Below are 25,000 nucleotides of genomic sequence, written 5' to 3' on the forward strand. Positions count from 1 at the left end.
CAGGGATGTCAGTAGATCTGTGGAAGAAAGAGGGCTGGTGGGGGAGGGAGGGAGGGAAGGGGTACATGGTATAAAACAAATTGACACTATTAGGAATTTCAGGAAAGAAGTTGGAGATTGAAAGAGGTGGATTTGGGGTATTTTGACGTGGGTTGAAAAGATCAAGGTTTAGGATGGGGGAAGATAAGAGATGGTGGTGAACAGCTGTTTTAAAGACCTGGAGGAGGAGTGGGATTGAAGAGAGTGTGGGAGTTTGTTCCAGAGGCGGAAGTAAAGAGGAATGAAAGAGTGAAGGTGAGCAGAGAGTCTTGATTTTATCAGTTTCACCAGAAGAGGTTTGTTGGCAGATGTGCGTCCTGCAGGAAAATTTAGGGGACAGAGCACAGACAGAGCTGGGGGAGCTAGGCCGGAGAGGAGTCGGTAAGAGGACAGAAAGACCACCAACCTGCCTGTGGTGAGAAAGAGAAAGGCCCTCAGATGAGTCCAATGAGTCCAGATCTAAATCCCATTGAACACCTGTGGGAAGATCTGAAAACAGCAGTTGGGTGAAGGCACTCTTCAAATCTGGGGGAACTGGAGCAGTTCTCACAAGAATAGTGGGCCAAACTGCGAGTAGAGAAGTGTAGGAAGCTCATTCATGGCTATCGGAAGTGCTACAGTTATTTTGTCCAAAGTCTGTGCTGCCATATATTAAGTCTCGGGTGTCAATAATTTTGTCAATGCCATTTCTTTTTATTTTCTGATTTAAAAGGATATATCAAGTTCTGAATCAAAAACAAAGGTTCTGTAATATTAACAGTGAAACTATTGATTGATTTGTTTGTTGATTTGTTTGTGAAGTAAATGTTAGTTAGCTCTTTCACAAGCCTCGATTCAGTATACAAAAAACAAAAAAACAAAAACAAACTAGAACTGCCACTTTAAAACTGCTGGCCGTGATGACCGGTTTACTCGCACCCACTTTTGATACAACCCCACTTTTGATACAACCCCACTTTTGATACAACCCCACTTTTCATACAACCCCACTTTCATTGGACATGCTTTGACACAACCCCCTTGGATACAACCCCGACACACACACACACACACACACACACACACACACACACACACACACACACACACACACATCCCCCCTACCCCCTCCCCCCACACACACCCCCCTCCAAAAACACACACACACACACACGCCCACACACACACATCCCTCCCCCCCCACACACACACACATCCCTCCCCCCCCCCCCCCACACACACACACATCCATCCCCCCCACACACACACACATGCACACACACACACACACATACACACACACATCCCCCCTACCCCCACCCACACCCCTCCCCCCAAACACACACACACACACACACACACACCAACCCCTCCCCCCCCCCCCCCCCCCACCTACACACACACATCCCTCCACCCACACCCACACACACACACACACACACACACATCCCCCCTACACACACACACACACACACCCCACCCCCAACACACACACACACACACACACACACACACACACACACACACACACACACACACACACACACACACACACACACACACACAACACATATCCACACACACAAACACGCGCACACCCCTCCCCCCACACGCACACACATATCCAGACAAATGCACATCCCCCCCCCCCCCCACCCCCCAAGACACATCCCCCACACACATCCCCCGACACACAACCCCACCCCCCCCCCCCCCCCCACACACACACACACACACACACATCCCCACACACACACACATTCCCCCTACCCCCCACCCACATACACACACACACAAACACATGCACACATCCCCCAACCCCCAACACACACACACACACACACACACACACACACACACACACACACACACACACACACACACACATCCCCCCCACCCTAACACACACGCATACATCCCCCCACCCCCAACACACACACACACACACACACACACACACACACACATCCCCCCACCCCTAACACACACATTCCCCCACCCCCCCCCCCCCAACCCTAACACACATGCACACACACAAACACCCCCACACCCCTCCCCCCCCCCCCCCCCCCCACCCACACACACACACACACACACACACAGACAGCCACACACACACACATCCACACAGACACACACACACACACACACACACACACACACACACACACACACACACACATACATATACACACACACCCACACACAAACACCTCCACACCCCTCCCCCCACACGCACACCCCTCCACACAAACACACACACATCCCCCCACCCCATCCATTTAAAAAAATATTTTCGTTTAATTAACGGTATCTGCCACCCGTCGAAGAACGTCATGCCGTGGCATGACGTCATCCGTGGCCCGTGCCGTATGTCAGCGGAAGAACGAAGTATCCCGTCGATCGAACTTGGTCAAATTTTTCATGATTGTCACCAAATTTGTTGTGGTATTTTGTTAACTCATCCGAGGCAATACGACAATTGAAATCGGAGCCAAATTGACGCCGTAAGGTCTGCCTGCACGCATGGATATTTTACCTGAGGAAGAATCACTTTGGAAATGGGACCAATTTAAAATGTTCGATTTTGAATAACTTCGTCATTTTAAATCGGATTTCCACCAAATAAAGGTCACCATTGCTTGCAGATACCTCTTTCTCCTTAAAATTGAAGACAGGATGAACTTCAGAGCGAGAAATAAGCCGAGGCGGCGGAGAGTTTTACAATGTTATTTTCCAATGTAAATGACAATATCGTGTAGTTTTACGAAAATTCATCAGAATTTGCCCAGATCTGTTGCCAAATCCGAAGACAATTTAATTTCGAGCTACCCTTAGCTCGTGAGGTGGTTATGTCACATGGCCTGGTCAAAAAAAAAGTGTTGTGGTTCTTCTTCAGGCAATAACAACTTCTAGTTTCCAGACCGTACATCCAATCATCTTGAAATTTTGCACACTTGTTACTCTTCATGACTTCTACTATAGTATGAAGTTTCACGTCGATCAATAAAGCGATTCAAGAGATATCCATTTAAAAAAAAAAAAATTTCGTTTAATTAACGATATCTGCCAAACCACGTGACCTATTGCAAATTCTAAAATGACATTTTAGGAGACTGACATGCTGAACAGATCTGTGAAGTTTCTCCTCGATTGGATCAAAAATGAGGGAGGAGCTAGGTTTTGAAGGTTCATGCTTAAAAACGTCATAACTCTGAAACCATGTGACGCATGACATCATGCTCGCTGACTTTTTTGTTCATCATGGGTATGTGATTATGCCTGCAAAGTTTGGCCTCGATCTGTTCAGCCGTTGCAGAGAAAAAGGGGTTTTCGTGTTTTCACGGAAAACAATATGGCGGCCGAACCACGTGACCTGTGACGTCATAATTACCATTAAAATATTCTACAGACAGAGTCCCTCCTATGGTGAAAATTTGATCTCAATCGGTCCAATTATTGCAGAGAAAATGGTTTTTAAAGGAAATTAAAACTTAAAATGGCAATAGCACTGGGAGACGTGGCCTGGAAGGACAAAATGGTGTGTTTCTTCTTCCTTCAACAATAATGACTTATAGCTTCGAGACCCTACATCCAATCATCTTGAAATTTTGCACACTTGTTCCCCCTGATGAGAGCTACATTGCATTAAAGATTCAAGTCGATCCATGCAGTGGTTCAAGAGTTACAAGCTTTTTTAAATTTAACTTCCATTATTTATTGCGGCCAAACCATGTGACATATCAAAATGTCTCGAGTAACGTTGAAACATACCCCCATGTGGAACATTTGTGTAAAGATTCCACTCGATATCTCCACAAATTATGGAGGTGATTCCATTTCTAGTTTGAGCTTTAAAACGTCATAACTCTGAAACCATGTGTCGGATGACGTCGTGCTCCCTGACCTTTTTGTTCGTCATGGGTATGCGAATATGCATGCCAAGTTTGGGCTCGATCCGTTCAGTCGTTGCGGAGAAAAAGTGGTTTTTGTGTTTTTTCACGGAAAACAAGATGGCGGCCGAACCATGTGACGTATGACTTCGAAAATTTTTGCATTTTGAGTTTTTTTTTAACAAAGCATCTGGGGAAAAAATCCCATTTTCGGGGGAGAAAATTTTTTGTTTGACGAATTCTAACCTCTTAACGTTAGCATTTTTAATATACTCGATACACATGTCTTTTGTTCCCGTTGAAGAGTTCTTTAGAATGAGCCATTCCTCAAATTTTTCCATTGAGGCGTTTCGGAGATACAGAGGGGAAAAGTTGAATTTGTTTTACAAGATGGCGCCCATACCACGTGACCTATGACGTCATAATTAGCATTAAAAAAAATTCGGAGCCGAGACGATCATTTGATGAAAATTTCCTGTCAATCCGACCAGCCGTTGCTGAGAACATTAATTATGAAGTTTTCGGAGGTGCAAAATAGGGCGGAAGAATAATAAGAAAAACTCTAGCAGTAATAATAGGTTTCCTCCATTTCATGGAGAGTAAACCTAATAATAATAATCTATCTATAATTCCACTAATCTCTGTGTGTATGTTTGTTTGTATGTTTGTCTGTGACCGCTGTTTCTCGACAACTACCGGTCCGATATACTTGAAACTTGCCAGGTATATTGCTGGGGACCCGAGGATGTGCCTTTTCAAGGTTTTAAATTAATCGCAGAAGTAGTTACCGAGCTATGTCCAAAAAACGATTCAACCAATCAGAGAGCAGCGAGCTATCACGTGTGCCAAACGTGGCGAACAGACTCTGCCTCGGATGGCACATTTGAGAGCGTATTCATTTATTTCCCGTCGGCAAACTATGTTGCCGTTAAACTATGTTTTAAAACTAATTAAAACTAATTTGCGATTCATCGTAACTGCGATTTGCGACCTTCCGGACAGTCAAATGAGGACGTCACTTCCGGACTTACGTAGCGGCTAGCGGGCGCCATTTGGAGGAGCTGGGAGGACTCAGTCGTGATAGAGTGAGCCTGAGTGAGTATATCAAGACAAGAACAAGATCTAGAAGGAGGTATGTACGGTGCGATTCATATAATATATTGTTTAGTTATCGTCGATGAGGAATTTGGGGGCCCGATTAACTGCAGCGCCATCCGAGCTGCGGCGTCGGGACGATACATTCATTGTACGGTAACATCACGCACTTACGGGCACGTCCTATATATATAGTACGGGCATGCCCTAGTAATAATATAATAATAAGAAAAACTCTAGCAGTAATAATAGGTTACTCTCCATTTCATGGAGAGTAAACCTAATAAAGAATTGTGGAGACCAAATATTTTTGTCAATTTCAACTTATTTTTCAAGAAAATTGTGAGTTATTTGAAAAAAGTGCAAGGGTGCCAATATTTTTGGCCTCGACTGTTTGTAGATGGGTGGTGCTTCTGAAACTGTGGTAGAGGGGGGAAGGCATGCCCTTTAGAATTGGCTGCGCTTGTGACACAGACATGATGTGACACAGACATTATGAACTAAGCTCTTTATGCCAACCAATTTCTTTATTTTATCTACACAGCACTGTCCATGTAGATTAGGACTGGAATTTATAGTTTGTTCAAAGCAGTAGCACACAAAGTCCTGATATTTTCGAGAAAAAATAACTCTTGGGTCGAAAATCCACAATAGTTGCTGGCATCCATCCATTGAAGTTGAATGCACATGCACAAGATTGGAGGTCTCGTCTCTTCAAAGCTGTCCATGCGCGCTCGCTTTCGAAGTGAAGTAACTTTTCACAATTGTGTTTTTGTCGAAACTGGTCTTGTATGTACCTATTGGGGTGTCTTTAATAGTATTCTTGGCGTTGGTTTTTCATACCTGTGTACAGAATCGTCGATCTTTCTTATCGCGTATTCTGAGGCCTAAGTGTAGTACTAGGCTACCGTGTCCGACCTTGGCTTGAGGCTTTGTTTTTGTCTCAGCGGTTCTCTGATCGCGCTGCAATTATTTTCCGGTCTCTGTTTTTCACGGTCTTTTCATTCCATACTTCCTTGTTTTCAAATCTCAAAAAAAAAAAAAAAATACCAAAAAACATTTCCTTCTGTTCTTATTCGTTTATTCATTCTTATTTGTTCGTTCGTTCTTCGACCACGTTGTTTGTGATCACGTTGTTAAAAAATGTCTCATCTGAACCCTGAAGACCTGTATTCTGTCATATTCTATAACACCTTTTTCTTCTTCTTCTATAAAAGGATGCTTTCGACTTGCTCACCAAATCCATTCATTCCAAAAAAAAATTCCATCTCTTATAGTGCATCTTTCATTCATTCCCTAAACTCTCCAGCACTCCATCCTCCCTCCAGCGTCCTCAAACGTATTTTTGACTCGAATGTCTCAAGAAACTCATTTTGCAATAAATGTTCGTTTCCCATTAATAGTACATTTTTCAAAATCCCATCACCCCAAAATCCCATTTCCCATCACCCCTCCCCTCTAAATCTACCCCCTTGCCCCTCCCCTCCAAATCATCCCCATCACCCATCTCTTTCAAATCTTCCCCCTTGCCCCTCCCCTCCAAATCTTCCCAATCACCCATTCCTTTCAAATCTCCCCCCACACCCCTCCCCTCCGAGACTCTCCCTCGCTCCTCCCCTCCTAGACTCCCCTCTCACCCCTCCCCCTCAAAGCGTCCTCCCCGCTTCTTCCCCCTTCCAACTTTCACCTTCATCTCCCTCAACCTTCTGCCTCGCTCTTCCCCCTCGTCAAATAACACCTCACTGCGCCTCTCCCAATCACCATCAAACCTTTTGTCTGCCCCATGCTTCCCTTTCTCCAAGCTATTCTGTAATCTCCGACACACCTTCAACAGCTCTCCCTACCTCTTCCTCCTCTTCCACATCTTACCCTACCGCTCCCCCCCCCCCCTCCCTGTTCTGTATCCGATGCTCCCCCTTCCTCTTCCTTAACAGTATGGACCTCAAACATCCGGGGCCTTCGCTCAAACTTGTCTGATCTCTCCATACAGGTTGCTTCTGACAAACCAGACGTGATCTGCTTAACAGAAACTTTCCTCCTTCATGATGTCTCTGATTCCTTGGTATCTCTCCCAGGTTACTCCCTCCTCCGGTATGATAGACCTGAGCCTCGTCCTGGAGGTGGGGTTGCTATCTTTATAAAAAACTCTCTTCCTCACTCGCCCTGCACTGCCCCCTCTCCACCTCACCCCCAGGAATACCTTTGGCTACGGCTTCCCCTTCGCTCCCACCTTTTGTTCATATGTGTGTTGTACCGTCCACCAAACAGTGATGACTCCATCTACATCTCGCTGTCTGAGAATATGGACCAACTTCTATCTGCCCATCCCAACTCTCTCTTCCTCAAATGTGGTGATTTCAACTGTCACCATGCCAGTTGGCTGGGTGTGGGTACCTCTCTCACCAGCCATGGCTCTTCAGCAAAGGACTTCTGTGACTCACTGGGACTGACACAATCTATCAATTTCCCGACCCGGATTTCAGTCAACGGAGCATCTTCTCTTCTGGACTTGGTTATGACTAACTTCCCTGAAAATGTCTGCTGCTCTTCTTCTGCTCCAATCGGCTCTTCTGATCATGTGCTTGTTAAAGTGGACATCTCTCTGACCATTCTCAGAGAGCCTCCTCAGCGTCGACGAGTCTGGCATTTCACTCAGGCCAACTGGCATGGTCTTCAAGCAGCCATCAATCATCTGGACTGGTCTCCGATCTCTACTGCCTCTGACATAAATTATTCCTGGGAATTCTTCCAAAGCAAACTGCTCTCTCTCATGCACAGATTTATCCCATCTCGTCTTCTGTCGTCATACCCTTCCTCCCGTCCATGGTACACGGAATCTTGTGGTGAGGCTATTGCCCAGAAACAACTTGCTTTCGTCTCCTGGAAAGCAAATCCAACGGAAGGAAATCTCATTTCCTTTCACAAAGCCCGAAACAAGTGTGTGTCCACCCTCAGGAGAGCCAGGAAACAATATCTCTCCGTTCTCAGGACCGAACTCTCTTATCTGTCTCCCTCTTCCAAATCCTGGTGGCGTCTGGTCAAATCTGTTTCTAGTGTTTGTTCCCCCTCCATCCCCTCCCTCACCTCAAATGGCCATACGGCTGACTCCGCACGTGAAAAAGCTGAATGCCTCAACTCTGTGTTTGCCTCTAAATATTGTGTCCCAAACCCATCCCTCTCTGTACCCACCGTACCCAGTCATACCCAGCTGCTCCTGGACTCTGTGTCCTTTCCTCCTGACAAGGTGGAAAAGTTTCTGTCAACCCTCGACTCAAATTCTGCAACTGGACCTGACAGCATCAGCCCACCGGTCCTAAAATCCTGTTCTTCCGCTCTTTCACTCCCTCTCTCTGTTCTCTTCACCCTCTCTTTTGCTCAAGGTCATCTTCTTCCATCTGCTTGGAAATCTGCCAACATCACCGCTTTGCACAAAAAAGGTGCAAAAACAGATCCCAGCAACTACAGACCAATCAGCCTTCTCCCAATTATCAGCAAAGTCATGGAATCCATCATTGCTTCAGATATGAAATCTTTCCTCTTCTCCAATGGCTTTATCTCTGATCATCAATTTGGTTTCAGACCTGGACACTCTACTCTGGACATGCTGCTTCTGCTTTCTCAACAATGGATGGAGGTCCTCAATGCCAAACAGGAAATTAGAGCAGTCTCCCTTGACATATCACGTGCCTTCGATACGGTCTGGCACCCCGCTCTGCTCACCAAACTCTCCTCTTTTGATATCCATGGAAATCTCCACGCATGGCTGGCGGACTTCCTCTCTAGTCGTAGTCAACGTGTGGCCCTGAATGGGTTTCTCTCATCTCCTCTTCCTGTTCAGGCTGGAGTTCCACAAGGCAGTGTTCTGGGCCCTGTGCTTTTTCTGGTCTTCATCAATGATCTCTCTGTATCTCTTTGCTGATGACTCTACTCTCTGTCGCTCCATTCTTCATCCCTCAGATCGGCAGTCTGCAGCCTCCTCACTCTCTGCAGACCTGGACAAAATCACAGACTGGGCAAACAAGTGGAACATGTCTTTCAATCCTGACAAATCTCACACTCTTACGATGTCTCTCCGAAAAGACTGACTGGACAACCCTCCCATCCACTTTCTGAATAATCTTCTCCAAGAAGTTCTGTCACTCAAGCTTTTGGGTCTCACTATCTGCCATGATCTTTCCTGGGAAAACCACATTTCAAATCTGGCCTCCAAAGCCAGTCGCCGACTGGGCATCCTCCGTCGTGCGAAGTCCTTCCTTGTCACACCTGAGCTCCTCACCACATACAAGGCTTTCATCCGCAGCTCAATGGAATACTGCTCTCCCCTCTGGGCTGGTGCTCCTGCCTCACACCTAGCTCGTCTTCACGCTGTTGAAACCAAAGCATTCAGAATCATTGGAATCTCCCGCGATGAAGCTAACTCCAAGGGCCTCTCACTCACTCACCGCAGGCAGGTTGGTGGTCTTTCCATCTTCTACCGACTCCTCTCTGGCCTTGCCCCCCCCAGCTCTCTCTGGACTCTGTCCCGCAAATATTCCTACAGGTCGCACAAGATCTGCCTGCAACCCTCTTATGGTCAAACTGCCAAAATCAAGACTCTCTGCTCACCGTCACTCCTTCATTCCTCTTTTCTCCCGCCTCTGGAACAAACTCCCTCACTCTCTTCAATCCCACTCCATCCTCCAGGTCTTTAAAACAGCTGTTCACCACCATCTCTTATCTTCCCCCATCCAAAACCTTGATCTTTTCTACCCCTGCTAATTTCACCCCAATTCCACTTTTTTGAAATACCAACTTCTGTCCTGGAAGTTCTTGGTGCCCTTGTGTTTTATACTTCTCCCTCTACCCCCCCCCCCCCCCTTCCCACGCCTCCTCCCCCCAAGCCCTCTCCCTTCCACACATCTCCCTGCTCTCAAATGTTGTGTTTGTGTGCTTCCCCTTCTCTCCCCATCTTGGTTTCCGCTCCCTCTTTTTATATGTTTTGTTTGTCTGGTTGATTTGTTTGTGAAGTAAATGTTAGCTCTTTCACGAGCCTCGATTCAGTATACAAAAAAAACAAACAAACAAAAAAAAAACCCAGCATCGTGTCCACCAAAGAATGGTCCACTTCATCATGCAACTGCTTGCCTACAATTGACCAGGATGACAATGTGCAATCTGATCCTATTGTGATGGCATTTATACCCAGACTAGACCATGGTAGAGGTGAATACTTTACCAACTAGAATGGCACTTGGTAGAGTGCAAACCTCCACCAGATTGAACAGTTTACTTTTTGTATCCCACTGATAGGTCGGATCTGAATCCGGACCTGAATCAAAATCCAATTCATTCTTCCTTGTCACACACCCAACCTGCCCCCCAAGTTTCATCCGAATCCATCCATAACTTTTCAGATATCCTGCTCACAAACAAACAGACAGACAGGGGTGAAAACATAACATCTGTCCATCTTCGGTGGTGGAGGTTACAAAGTTATAATTTTTCTGCTATCTTTCCAAACTTGAGCACTCGAAAGAGCTTGAGATTTCTTGAAGTTACCCTTGTAATTGCATTTCGTACAAGTTTTATTTGTTTGACCATTCTGTTTAACGGATTTCAGGATTGGGGGGAGGTGGGGGCAGAGCTTGATCGTGTGATTTCGGATCTCCATGGAGATGATCCTGCACTGGCGAATCAGCTACGTCACCTGATCCATCGTGCAGGTAGTTCTTTTCTGCATTATCGAAAGCTCAGGGAGGAACGCTACAAATTTTTCATGCAGAACAAGTACATCAGAACACTAATGTATTGAATTGTAATGTGGCGTTGCAGCGTGATGAACCAACATGTGACTTTCAAAATGATGTATGAATGCTAAACGAGGCCTTTTGCGCATGTGCTGCATCTGCATGCATGTGTGTGTGCGTTTCCAATGACTCACTTCTGTTCACGAGCACTTGTAACTTGTTATTGCGAGCACAAAATCTGTCATTCAAATAGTCTTTTTACATAATTTTCAGCATCTAGACGAAAGAGTGACAATTTTCCGAATGGTTACCCATAATTGTTCTGTTCCTAAATGCAAATCTGACTCACTAGAATAAAGGAATACTAGAAATATCCACCGATGATAGGACACGGCTTTCTATCATTTCCTGTTAATACATGCTAGCGTTAGCCATGTATGTTCAAACACACACACCCGATGATGAAGAACCTTACATAAATCTTAAAAAGCAACCCTGGGAATATTAATACAAACAAACTGGAGTGGAAGCTGCCTGAGGCTCAGTGACGAACCTGAAACACCCCTTCCCCCCAACACTCCCCCCCCCCCCCCCCCCCCCACCCAGCCCTCTTCCCCCGCCCCTGCCGCCCCTCATCGAACGTTTTCAAGCGTATCTCTGACTTGAAAATCTCAAGAACCCCAGTTTGTAATGGATGTTTATATTTCATTACTCGTTCCTTTTGTACATCTTCCATGTCAAACCTTTTTTCCTGTCTATTCCTTCCTCTTCTTATACTCGACCGTATCCTCCCAATCCTATATCTTACCAGCGTCCAAATCCATGTCCACTCACTCTACTTCCTCCTACCTCCATTTCATCACTACCCTCCCCTGCACCTCCCCTTCAAAACTCCCCCCTCACCCCTCCCTTTCAAAACTCCCCCCTCCCCACCCCTTTTCTTCAAATCTCCCTTCTCACCCCTCCTCCTCAATGTTGCCTCTTAACTTAACCACAAAGCTTCTCTCCCCCCCCTCCCCCCATTCCTCTCTTCGAACTCATTCCTCCACCTTCTCCAATCTTCTTCTTCCCTCTGCCTCCTCCCCCACCCTCAGTCATATTACTCCTCACTGTGCCCCATCCCACCATCACCGAGCCTTTTGTCCCTCTTTTCCTCATCCTGCTGTCTCTCCTTGCTCTTCTGCAATGTCCGACATACTGTCAACTGCTCTCGCTACTTCCTCCTCTCTCATATTCACCTTCCCCACTCTTCCCTCTCATGTACCTGATGCCCCCCCCCCCCTCCTTCTTCCTTAATGGCATGGACCTCAAACATCCAGGGTCTTTACTCAAACCTGACTGATATCTCCATAGAGGTTGCTTCTCTCAAACCAGACTTGATCTGCTTAACAGAAGCTTTCCTCCTTCAACTTGTCTTTGACTCCTTAGTATCTCTCCCTGGTTACTCCCTCCTTTGGTATGATAGACCTGAGCCTCGTCCTGGTGGCGGAGCTTCACTGTACATAAAAAAAAACTATTTCTCACTCTCCATGTACTGCTCCCAAACCTCCCAAACCCCATGAGTACCTCTGGCTACAGCTTCCCCTCTGATCCCACCTTTTGTTCCGATGTGTATTGTATCGTGCACCAAGCAGTGATGACTCAATTTACATCTCGCTGTCACATGGACCACCTTGTATCCACCCATCCCAACTCTCTCTCTTCCTCATACAGTCACGTGAAAAAGTAAGTACACCCCACGTAAAGTTTTGACTTTTTCAACATATTTCAACATACAGCTATTTGATCTACATTTCAACAATATTGATGGATAAAGGTGATGTAATATAACAAATATCATGAAACATTTACATTTTGTAGTCCATTGTATAATTTAAATAAACATAAATGCAAATTTTGCATGTGGAAAAAGTAAGCACACCCTTGGCTCTAATAGGTGGTATTGCCCCCTTTGGCAGAAACAACCTCAAGTAGGCGTTTCATATAACTGTCTACCAGTCTCTGACATCGACTCGGATAAATTTTTGCCCACTCCTCCATGCCGAATTCTTTCAGCTGTGCGATGTTTGAAGGGTTTCTTGCATGCACAGCTCGTTTCAAACCCCCCCACAACATCTCGATGGGATTTATATCCGGGCTTTGACTTGGCCATTCCAGAACCCTCCATTTCTTTCTTTTCAGCCATTCCTTGGTGGATTTACTGGTATGTTTAGGGTCTTTGTCATGTTGCAAGGTACATCTTCGGTTGAGCTTCAACTTCTGACAGATGGCCTCGCATTATCCTCAAGCACCCTCTGGTACAATGAAGAATTCATAGTGGATTATATGATGGTGAGCTGCCCAGGCCCTGATGCAGCAAAGCTGCCCCAAACCATAATATTTCCACCACCAGGCTTTACAGTTGGTATCAGGATCTTGTGGTCAAATGCTGTCTTTGGTTTTCACCAAACATGTCTTCTGGTACTGTGGCCAAATAGCTCTACCTTTGACTCATCTGTCCAGAGCACATTGTTCCAGAAGTGCTGGTCTTTGCCTCAGTGTTCATTGGCAAACTTTAGTCTTGCCCTGATGTTCTTTCTGGACAGCAAGGGTTTCCTCCTGGCACACCTCCCATGTAGATCAAATTTGTGCAGCCTCTTTCTAATGGTAGACTCGTGCACTTTGACATCAACAGTGGCAAGAGCTACCTGTAGGTCCCGTGATGACATTCTGGGGTTCTTAGAGACTTCTTTCAGCATCTTGCGGTCTGCTCTCAGGCTGAACTTGCTGGGGCGGCCTGGCCTGAACAAGTTGGCAGTTGTTTGGAATCTTCTCCACTTGTAGATGATCTTCCGGACAGTCAAATTATTGATTTCAAATTGTTTGGAGATCTTTTTAATTCCCTTCCCAGACTCGTAGGCATCTATAACCTTCTTTCTGAAGGCCTCAGAGAGCTCTTTTGATCTAGGCATGGTGAAGCCGCACACTTCAACAACAAAGAGCAAACCAAACGAAATGTCTGAGGTTAAAATAAGACAGGTTCCTCGAAGATCCTCTCTAAAGATGTTCTAATCATTTGCACCTGAGCTGATGCACCTGATTATAATTTTAGGTATTTGAAGTCGTGATAAATGTAGGGGTGTACTTACTTTTTCCACATGCGAAATTTGCATTTATGTTTATTTAAATTCCACAATGGACTACAAAATGTAAATGTTTCATGATATTTGTTATATTATATCACCTTTATCTATCAATATTGTTGAAATGAAGATCAAATAGCTGTATGTTGAAATATGTTGAAAAAGTCAAAACTTTGCATGGGGTGTACTTACTTTTTCAGGTGACTGTATGTGGCGACTTCAACTGTCATCATGCCAGCTGGCTGGTTGAGGGTACCTCTCTCACCAGCCATGGCACCTCAGCAAAGGACTTCTGCGACCCATTGGGACTGACACAATCTGTCAATTTCCCGACCTGGATCTCAGTCAACAGAGCATCTTCTCTTCGAGACTTGGTTATGACTAACTCCCTGCAAATGTCTGCTGTTCTTCTTCTACTCCCATCGGTTCATTTGATCATTTCATTATTAAAATGGACATCTCTCTGGCCATTCTCAGAGAGCCTCCTCGGCATCGACATGCCTGGCACGGTCTTCAAGCAGCTATCAAACTTCTGGACTGGTCTCCCATCTCTACTGTCTGACATTAACTCCTGGGAATTCTACAAAAGAAAATTGCTCTCTCTCATACACAGATTTGTCCTGTCTCATCTTCAGTTGTCATACCCTTCCTCCCCCAACCCTTCCCTCCACCCCCTCCCCATGGTACACTGAATATTGTGGTGAGGCAGTTGCCCTGAAGCAACCTGCCTTTGCCTCATGGAAGGCAAATCCAATTAAAGGCAATCTCAGTTCCTTTCACAGAGCTCAGAGCAAGTGTGTCTACCCTTTTTTTTTCTTTTTTTTTGTTTAGTATACAAGATCGAGGCTCGTGAAAGAGCTAACATTAATCACACAGAAAGACAAACCGACACATAAAACATGTAACATGGGGAGCGGTGGACAAGATGGGGCGAGAGGGGGAGGAACACAAACACAACATCTGAGAGCAGGGACATCGAGAGATCTGTGGGAGGGAGAGGGCTTTGGGGGGGGGGGCTTGGGAATGGGGGGTGGGAGAGGTATAAAACGTATGGACACTGCCAGGACTTCCAGGAAAGAAGTTGGAATTTCAAACAAGGTGGATCTGGGGTGAATTAGTGGGGGTAGAAAAGATCAAGGTTTTGGATGGGGAAAGATAAGAGATGGTGGTGAACAGCTGTTTTCAAGACCTGGAGGGAGGAGTGGGATTGAACGGAGTGTGGGAGTTTTTTTCCAGAGGCGGGAGAAAAGAGGAATGAAAGAGTGACGGTGAGCAGAGAGCCGAGATTTCGGCAGTTTAACCATCAGAGGGTTGCTGGCAGATCTTGTGCGACCTGTAGGAATATTTGGGGGACAAAGCACAGAGAGTGCTGGGGGAGCAAGGCCGGAGAGGAGTCGGTAGAAGACAGAAAGACCACCTACCTGTCTGCGGTGAGTGAGTGAAAGGCCCTCGGAGATAGCTTCATCACGGGAGATTCCAATGATTCTGAAAGCTTTGGTTTCAACAGCGTGAAGCCGAGCTGGGTGTGAGGCAGGAGCACCGGCCCATAGGGGAGAACAGTATTCCATTGAGCTGCAGATGAAAGCCTTGTATGTGGTGAGGAGCTCAGGTGTGCCGAGGAAGGACTTCGCACAACGGAGGATGCCCAGTCGGCGACTGGCTTTGGAGGCCAGCTTGGAAATGTGGTTTTCCCAAGAAAGATCATGGCAGATAGTGAGACCCAAAAGCTTGAGCGACAGAACTTCTTGGAGAGGATTGTTGAGAAAGTGGATGGGAGGGTTGTCCAGTCGATCTTTTCGGAGAGACATAGTAAGAGTGTGAGATTTGTCAGGATTGAAAGACATGTTCCACTTGTTTGACCAGTCTGTGATTTTGTCCAGGTCTTCAGAGAGTGAGGAGGCTGCAGACAGCCGATCTGAGGGAAGAGGAATGGTGCGGCAGAGAGTGGAGTCATCAGCAAAGAGATAGAGAGGATTTTCCAGAGAGTCGGAGAGATCATTGATAAAGACCAGAAAAAGCACAGGGCCCAAGCATTTGATCTTTCAAATTCCCTGTTCGCCCCACCCAAATCCAATGCTTATGCGATAACAAATTATTGGTTCACGAGTTATCAAACAGAGTGACCACTTTCTTCTCATATCTGGATTCTCATGTCTGGATCTTCACCAAAATCGAATCGATTAATCTTTGTCGCACACCCAACCTGTCCATCAAATTCGTCCACAACTTTCTTTTACATATCTTGTTCACAGACAGACAGGGGTGAAAACATAACCTCCGTCCACCTTTTGTGGCAGAGATAATAAGTGAATGGCAGGCCAGGCCTTCTGTTAGTATTGATTCACGAGTTATCAGAGTGACCACGATATTAGTCAAGGGTGTGTCTGTGTGTCTGTCTGTCTGCAGCATAACTACCCGATGAAATCATGCGATCTTGATGAAACTTGGGTGGGAGGTTGATATCATGATCCAGTTGTGTCCTGCCTCGAGTGGGCGTATTGCGCCCATTGTGGGTGCCCGAAAAAAGATGTCTTTTTAGGGGGTATTCGTCAAGCTACATCTTCTCCGAGGAGTTTGGTGGAATCGGAGAGGGGTTTCGGTATTTGGTTAGGCCAATGTCATGTGTCTAGCCCCACGGATCTATATTTTTCATTTTCACCCAAGGTCAAGGTCACAAGGTCACGAAATTTAGAAAAGTCGATTTTTGATGGTTTTATTACATTGTTGGCTTCCTGATAGGGTGAAATGTCGTACATGTTTTTATATTATCATATACATCATGAAATGCAAGTTTTCCAACAAATTTCAGAATCTTCGACCTTTGACCTTTGAAGGTCACAAAGGTCAAATTTTCAAAGTTGTCAATCGAACCGAATTTTCAGTATTGTGTAGCTAACTAACCTCATAACTGATTATACATTATTTTCTATAATTTCAAGGTCAGTAACCTTCGTTTTGACATTTCAAGGTCACAAAGGTCAAATTTTCAAAGATGTCGGAATCGAACCAAATTTTCGGTATTGTGTAGCTAACTAGTCTCATAACAGATAATACATTCCTATTTATATATTTTCAATGTCGGTTTTGACCTTTGTCATTGAATACCGCTCGCTCGTGAACCATCGTCGTCTCCTGACGTGAGTTTATTTTCCTTTGTAGTGGCAATGCAATGATATTTGAAAAAAAATTGGCATCTTATTGGGTGTGATTTTATTTTATTTTATTCCTGATGTATATGGCCCAGTGTGTACAAATGCACTCCTATGGGTAACGGCTCTTAGCCACGTGATCATTCATATCTTCGTTATCTTGTCCTCGAAGGCATGCTTAACCAACGGATGTCACCAAATTAAATAGTTTTAATATTGTTTAAACGATTCTACTTGCATCTACTCAAATGTATCCGCATTGTAATCCGTTGGTTATGAGCAATCCAACACTGAAGCGAAAATGTTTTCCTTGGTCATCTTCCTCGTACAATGGACCTGCTTTGATATGAACTCTGTTGGAGACAAAGTTTGACTAGATGATTAGCAAAAAAAAAAAAAAAAAACATTGTGAATACATTTTATTGGGGGAAATAATCTTTACAACATTCCAATAAAATAGTTTGTTTTAAAGGGAGTCTGCTGTACTATGTTTATTTCGTTTGATGTGGTGTGGTATTCACAGCAGAACCCATTATCACTTTTCTCTTTTCTGTTTTCCAGGTGATCGAGGGGAGGAAGATTTGGAATCTTACCCGGTACTATATTTACCATCTGCTGTCATTGGGTTGGGGAAAGTAGGGAAGTGGAACTTTCTGGTGGAAGAGTGGTGAAACCTGTATTATGTGGTTATCCCTTTCATGTTATGGATAGTCCTTTAAGTCATGAAGCGATTTTGCAAACTTGCACTGGCAAACAAAAATTCTGTCTCTAAGCCCTTAGAGGTAATTGAAATGTGTTTCATACTTGCTTCTTATGATGTGCTCAAACTCAAGTGCAAGTTATGAACGGTGTTCGTTAAAATGATTTTTGCCAACCTTATTTTTAAAATGTCCCACGTGGGAAGAATTGGCTGCACAAGGCAGGTGACTTCATTATACAAGTTTAACTATTTTTATTCTTGCATGCGATACATTTTGCAATACTTTTCCTGGGATATTTGTCTATTTATTTTGCTGTATTGTATATGGCGGTTAACATTCATGAAAGCAATCTATAAGATGTTGAAATACATGCTCACTGTTGTTATTCGACTGGGATTTGATTATGAATTCAGTCTGGAGATTGTATCGTGACTGAGGCTCACTTCCGGTACAGACACAACATACACATAGCTTTAATTCAATAAACCAAACACACATCAACCACCAGAGCACCCAAGTTTTATAATTACTCTTCAATTAGAACAGACAGACCACATGGTCTGGGAGGATGCCTCCTCACCCTTGTACATAAGGGCATTTCTTTCACCAAACCAACTCGAACTAAATCAGCACTTGCACTGACGCCCCTGGCTGACACGACCACTAAAATAAATTCAATTAAAACTACAATGGCAATCGGTAGAGTGCATACCTCCGCCAGGCTGAACAGTTTACGTGTTGTATCCCACTGATAGGTCAGATCTGGATCCGGACCTGAACCAAAATCTAATCGGCTTGTTCTTGTCACCTAACCAACTCAATAAACCAAGTTTTGTCATAAGTCATCCACAAGTTTTTGAAATATCGTGCTATATATCGTTTTGGCCCGATCACTCAATGATGAAGAATCATTTACAAAAAATTCAAAAATAATCATCCAGATTCAGATTTTCACCAAAATTGAATTTGTGGACATCTCTCTGGCCCTGGTGTTGTGTCCCTGGTGTATCCCTGGTGTTGGGCTAGCGGCTAGGGTGCCGGCTTAGGATCCTAGGATCCTGGGTTCGAATCCCGGTCAATCGCTGAATTAACGCCAGGGGGGTTGACTCAGCCTGTCATCCTTCCGAGGTCGGCTAATTGAGTACCAGTTCACTGGTAATTCCCTGCTTGTCGTTAAAGGCGGCAAAAAGGGTTGGCGTCAGGAAGGGCATCCGGCCGTAAAACATTGCTTCAAAAAAGGGGACCGAAAAACAACAACAACCACGGTTCCCGAAAAAGGCCAACTCCCGCTTGCGGGGAAAAATGGCCTCTAAAGGTGGTTTTTTTCTTTCTCTGGCCCCTTGTCCTTGTCATACACCTGTCCACCAAGTTTCGGCTGAATCCATCCATAACTTTTTGAGATATCGTGCTATATACCAGTTTTAGCCCTATCACTCAATGGTGAAGAATCACTTTAAAAATTCTCAAATCCAGATTCGGATCTTCACCAAAATCTAATAATTTCGTCCTTGTCACATACCCAACCTCTCCACCAAATTTCGTCCGAATCCGTCCACAGCCTTTTGAGATGTCCTGTTCACAAACAGACAGGGGTGAAAACATAACCTCCATCCACATTCGGTGGTGGAGGTAATTAAAGCAGCCAGCAAAACCTACAATTACATCAGAATCTACATTCAACCAGTAATTTTATGTCCACCCGATTAAACTCCAAATTTACAAGCACTTTCAAATACACCCAACCTTGTATTAGGGGTCATTTCAATGCTCGTCGTCCCACTCGATTGATATCCCAAGCATAAAACCAAACGTGGACAGCAAATTCACAATCGCCTTCAACAGTTAGCAACAATACATGATCACAAACTACCCACCTGACTACTCCCACAATATGAACAAACACGAACCCCAGACATAACCTTCACCTCACATGAACTGGACATATTTTCTACCCGGAACACGTACAAATGAATTTGTGATCACCTGTCTATTTTCGTCACGCATCAGTTGCATAAAAGCAGAGCTGGAGCCCATAAACGTAGAACTTTCATGAATTACCGGAAGGCCAACTGGACTCTATTAACTCGAGAAACAGAAAGTTATCCAACTTTACCATCTCAGAATTTCATACTCGATGCAGCTAATCAAACATTTTAACAACATCCTTACCCTCTGTAGTAACAGTCCGAGCTAGCACAAGGTTGCATAAAACAGTTCAACCTGAACTTTACCCCAGAAATCAAGCACCTCATCCACACAAGAGGGACACTTTGTAAAATCACACCTGTCTTAAGCAAACAATTAGATCTAGAACAGTACTTGGTAGAGCGCATACCTCCACCAGACTGAAAAGTTTTTGTATCCCACCGATAGGCCGGATCTGCATCCGGACCTTAACCAAAATCTAATCGGCTTGTTCTTTTCACCTAACCAACTTGTCCACCAAGTTTTGTCACAATTCGTCCACAACTTTTTGAAATATCTTGCTATTTATCCTTTTTGGCCGATCTCTCAATAGTGAAAATCGTGTTTTGTTTTTATTTTTAAAAACCGCGTGGATAAAAATACCTCCCCTCCAACACCACCTGATATCTGAGGCATGCACTTCATTGATGCCACTCCGATGCTACAGCCCCAAGTCACCACTTGTCCAATTACCCACCCCCTCTCGGACAAAAACATCTCACCGGCGACTTGCTTAAATATATTTTAAATTATGCCACCTCCATCTTTAAACACACGCAGGAAAACATTCATAATGGCATTCACCACAATCGCTTTGCAACAACAGCACAACAATAAAATTCGCAACAAACCACACCACGTGGTCCATCCATCTGAAAAAACTCTCCCACGCTCCTCTAGGTTAACATTATCTTGACTTCAGTCCGGTTACCATCCTGCACTTTAGACCTGTCGGCACACTCAACGCAACTCAAGACCTGTTCTGCCTGCCCTGTCATCTTGAACTTGACACTAAAAAAAAAAAAAAACCTTTAGAGGCCATTTTCCCCGCAAAGCGGGGGTTGGCCTTTTTCGGGCACCGTGGTTGTTGTTTTGTTGTTGTTGGTCCCCTTTTTGAAGCAATGTTTTACGGCCGGATGCCCTTCCTGCCGCCAACCCTGTTTGTCGCCTTTTTACGACAAACAGGGAATTACCAGTGAACTGGTACTCAATTAGCCGACCTCAGAAGGATGACAGGCTGAGTCAACCCCCCTGGCGTTAATTCAGCGATCGACCGGGATTTCGAACCCAGGATCCTAGGATCCTAAGCTGGCACCCTAGCCGCTAAGCCAACACCAGGCTTGACTCTGTGTTTGTCTTGACTCTGTACCCTTTAATTGAACACTAAAATTAATTAATTGACACTGACACTTGAACTTGACACTACATACCCTTTAATTAAAACTTGCGCTCAACCCGCACAATACAGACAACTATTTAACATTTCTTCGTTACTTGCTCTCTGGGGAATCCTGACAGAGTGGCTGCCTTCTTTAGGGCTGTGGTCTTCCAGTGAGGATGAATCTGACTGCTGAAGATGACAATGACGATGCAGTCCCCCCCTGTAGGTTAGGACAATAATTACGTCGATTGAGCTTTAAACATTAAGAAGGAACACTAAAAATGAGCTTTTTTACTGTTCAGCATTATAAAATGTTATCATCTTGTTATAATTTTTAAAACTTTATTTTGAGGGTATTTTGATTTGTTTTCTCTTTGCTAGCAAGAAGTTTTATTTATCTCCTGTTATAATTTGAACTATATTTTAGATGTACTCGTACATATCATAAATTTATTGTTGAGACCCTACTTCTTTGGGGCACTTGAAGATAATTTGTATGAGATTGAGCTTTAAAATATCAGCAGGCTATGAATACAATTGCTACTTTAAAATACCACTGCTGCCTTCAGTACTCTTTCTGCGTTGTTCTTCCCATTGATCACATTGCTTTTTTTTTATCCTGTGCTCGCGAAGCGAAAACAGGGTTAGGCATTCGGTTGCGTACAATGAGTGTGTGGCGTACATGGCTGCATTTTCAAAATTCATTTTCTCGGCAACCGTTGGTCAGATTGACACATTTTCACCATAGGAGCGCCTCCACCCGTATAATTATTTAATGATAATTATGACGTCATAAGTCACGTGGTACAGGCACCATCTTGGAAAAAGTTTGCACCTCTATCTCCGAAACTGCTCCATGGAAAAAATTGAAACGTGGCTCATTGTAAAGAACTCCATATGGGGAATAGGTGTTGTTAACGATGACCTCATTGGTGCCATAATTATGATACCATAATTCGACAGGGACAACACTTAAGTCTGATCAGTTTGAAATTTATTGAGCGTGATATACGCATCAATTATATGAGAGAATGTAAATTTATGATGTCATCGCTCACGTGGTCTGGCAGCCATTTTGAATCAAACAAAAAAAACCTTCAAAAACAGAAGAGTTGGCTCGCATCAAGTTGACTGCGCAGGTGCGACGGACTTTCTGTGCAGAGTTGGCCTTTCTGCGCAGGGCAAGTATTCTATGAATACCATCTAGTTTTATTATTATGTTCCTTAATACTCCAATATTAACAGCATATGTCATAATTATTATGCCTGGTGTTTGCTTAACGGTTAAGGTGGCTGGCTTAAGATCTTAGCGTCTTTAGTTTGAGCCCCTCTTGTGCCGTTGAAATAACACCAGGTGGGTTGACCAGGTGGCCTGCATGTCATGTCATGCCTGCCCCTTCTGAGGTTGGCAAAATGAGTCGCAGCTTACTGGGTGATGAGCCATTCGAGTGTCCTGCGTCGGAGTGGCAACCTGTCCAGGATTGTACTCCTTAGCCAAAGGAAACTGCCTCGGCCGCCCGATGTGTGTCACAGAGTGAAAGGATTAGTTATTGTTGTGTGGTAATTATTACTGTATCGCGTAATCTGCTTAAAATTGGATCTTTCTATACAGCTATTTGTTAGTTTTGCAGACTCTGTTTGATCTCTGACTCATCCTAGGCAGATATTGTGGAGACCTTGGCAGCTCTGGGATTGACTGAAGGATCTGAGCAAGGCTTGCTTGGGGTGCAACCTGCTGACGAGGCCACCATTGCACCAGCATTGGAGCGATTACTGGACAACTTGTTGAGCCCAGAACTCCTGCGACCAGAGCTCCAGAGACTTGTGGAACGGGTGAACCGCAGCACTAGACAAAAACAATCTTGTGATTCATGGTGGCGGGTAGTGGATTGCAGGAGATGAAGTCTGTGCTCACTCATGTCCATCAGTCTGTGCATGCCTGCCCCCACATCCATCAGTCTGCACTTGCCTGCCCCCACATCCATCAGTCTGCGCATGCCTGCCCCCACATCCATCAGTCTGCGCATGCCTGCCCCCACATCCATCAGTCTACACATGCCTGCCCTCACATCCATCACTCTGCGCATGCCTGCCCCCACATCCATCAGTCTGCGCATGCCTGCCCCCACATCCATCAGTCTGCGCATGCCTACCCCCACATCCATCAGTCTGCACATGCCTGCCCCCCACATCCATCACTCTGCGTATGCCTGCCCCCACATCCATCAGTCTGCGCATGCCTGCCCCCACATCCATCAGTCTGCGCATGCCTGCCCCCACATCCATCAGTCTGCGCATGCCTGCCCCCACAACCATCAGTCTGCGCATGCCTGCCCCCACAACCATCAGTCTGCGCATGCCTGCCCCCACATCCATCAGTCTGCGTATGCCTGCCCCCACATCCATCAGTCTGTGCATGCCTGCCCCCACATCCATCAGTCTGCGCATGCCTGCCCCCACATCCATCAGTCTGTGCATGCCTGCCCCCACAACCATCAGTCTGCGCATGCCTGCCCCCACAACCATCAGTCTGCGCATGCCTGCCCCCACATCCATCAGTCTGCGTATGCCTGCCCCCACATCCATCAGTCTGTGCATGCCTGCCCCCACATCCATCAGTCTGCGCATGCCTGCCCCCACATCCATCAGTCTGCGCATGCCTGCCCCCACAACCATCAGTCTGCGCATGCCTGCCCCCACAACCATCAGTCTGCGCATGCCTGCCCCCACATCCATCAGTCTGCGTATGCCTGCCCCCACATCCATCAGTCTGTGCATGCCTGCCCCCACATCCATCAGTCTGCGCATGCCTGCCCCCACATCCATCAGTCTGCGCATGCCTGCCCCCACAACCATCAGTCTGCGCATGCCTGCCCCCACATCCATCAGTCTGCGCATGCCTGCCCCCACGTCCATCAGTCTGCGCATGCCTGCCCGCACGTCCGTCAGTCTGCACATGCCTGCCCCCACGTCCGTCAGTCTGCGCATGCCTGCCCCCACGTCCATCAGTCTGCGCATGCCTGCCCGCACGTCCGTCAGTCTGCGCATGCCTGCCGCCACGTCCGTCAGTCTGCGCATGCCTGCCCCCACGTCCGTTAGTCTGCGCATGCCTGCCCCCACGTCCGTTAGTCTGCGCATGCCTGCCCCCACGTCCTTCAGTCTGCGCATGCCTGCCCCCACGTCCGTCAGTCTGCGCATGCCTGCCCCCACGTCCATCAGTCTGCGCATGCCTGCCCCCATGTCCGTCAGTCTGCGCATGCCTGCCCCCACGTCCGTCAGTCTGCGCATGCCTGCCCCCACGTCCGTCAGTCTGCGCATGCCTGCCCCCACGTCCATCAGTCTGCGCATACCTGCCCCCACGTCCGTTAGTCTGCGCATGCCTGCACCCACGTCCGTCAGTCTGCGCATGCCTGCCCCCACGTCCATCAGTCTGCGCATGCCTGCCCGCACGTCCGTCAGTCTGCACATGCCTGCCCCCACGTCCGTCAGTCTGCGCATGCCTGCCCCCACGTCCGTCAGTCTGCGCATGCCTGCCCCCACGTCCATCAGTCTGCGCATGCCTGCCCGCACGTCCGTCAGTCTGCGCATGCCTGCCGCCACGTCCGTCAGTCTGCGCATGCCTGCCCCCATGTCCGTTAGTCTGCGCATGCCTGCCCCCACGTCATTCAGTCTGCGCATGCCTGCCCCCACGTCCGTCAGTCTGCGCATGCCTGCCCCCACGTCCGTCAGTCTGCGCATGCCTGCCCCCACGTCCATCAGTCTGCGCATGCCTGCCCCCACGTCCGTCAGTCTGCGCATGCCTGCCCCCACGTCCGTCAGTCTGCGCATGCCTATCCCCACGTCCGTCAGTCTGCGCATGCCTGCCCCCACGTCCGTCAGTCTGCGCATGCCTTCCCTCACATCCGTCAGTCTGCGCATGCCTTCCCCCACATCCATCCTTTGTGCATGCC

At 46.3% G+C, this 25,000-nt stretch overlaps 1 protein-coding gene across 1 annotated transcript in view; it reads left to right on the top strand.

Moving 5' to 3' along the window:
• The first annotated feature begins 10,145 nt into the window (after nt 1–10,145).
• Nucleotides 10,146–25,000, top strand: part of PEX19 (peroxisomal biogenesis factor 19) — a 26,050-nt gene continuing 11,195 nt past the window's right edge. The window contains exons 1-4 of the mRNA XM_078772769.1: nt 10,146–10,171; nt 10,569–10,708; nt 17,565–17,599; nt 22,710–22,883. Of these exons, the coding sequence (XP_078628895.1) occupies nt 10,146–10,171; nt 10,569–10,708; nt 17,565–17,599; nt 22,710–22,883 (375 nt within the window). The remainder of the gene's footprint in view (nt 10,172–10,568; nt 10,709–17,564; nt 17,600–22,709; nt 22,884–25,000) is intronic.

Source organism: Myxine glutinosa, chromosome 1 (genome assembly GCF_964187855.1).
Source record: "Myxine glutinosa chromosome 1, kmMyxGlut1.1, whole genome shotgun sequence".
Taxonomy (NCBI): Eukaryota; Metazoa; Chordata; class Myxini; order Myxiniformes; family Myxinidae; genus Myxine; species Myxine glutinosa.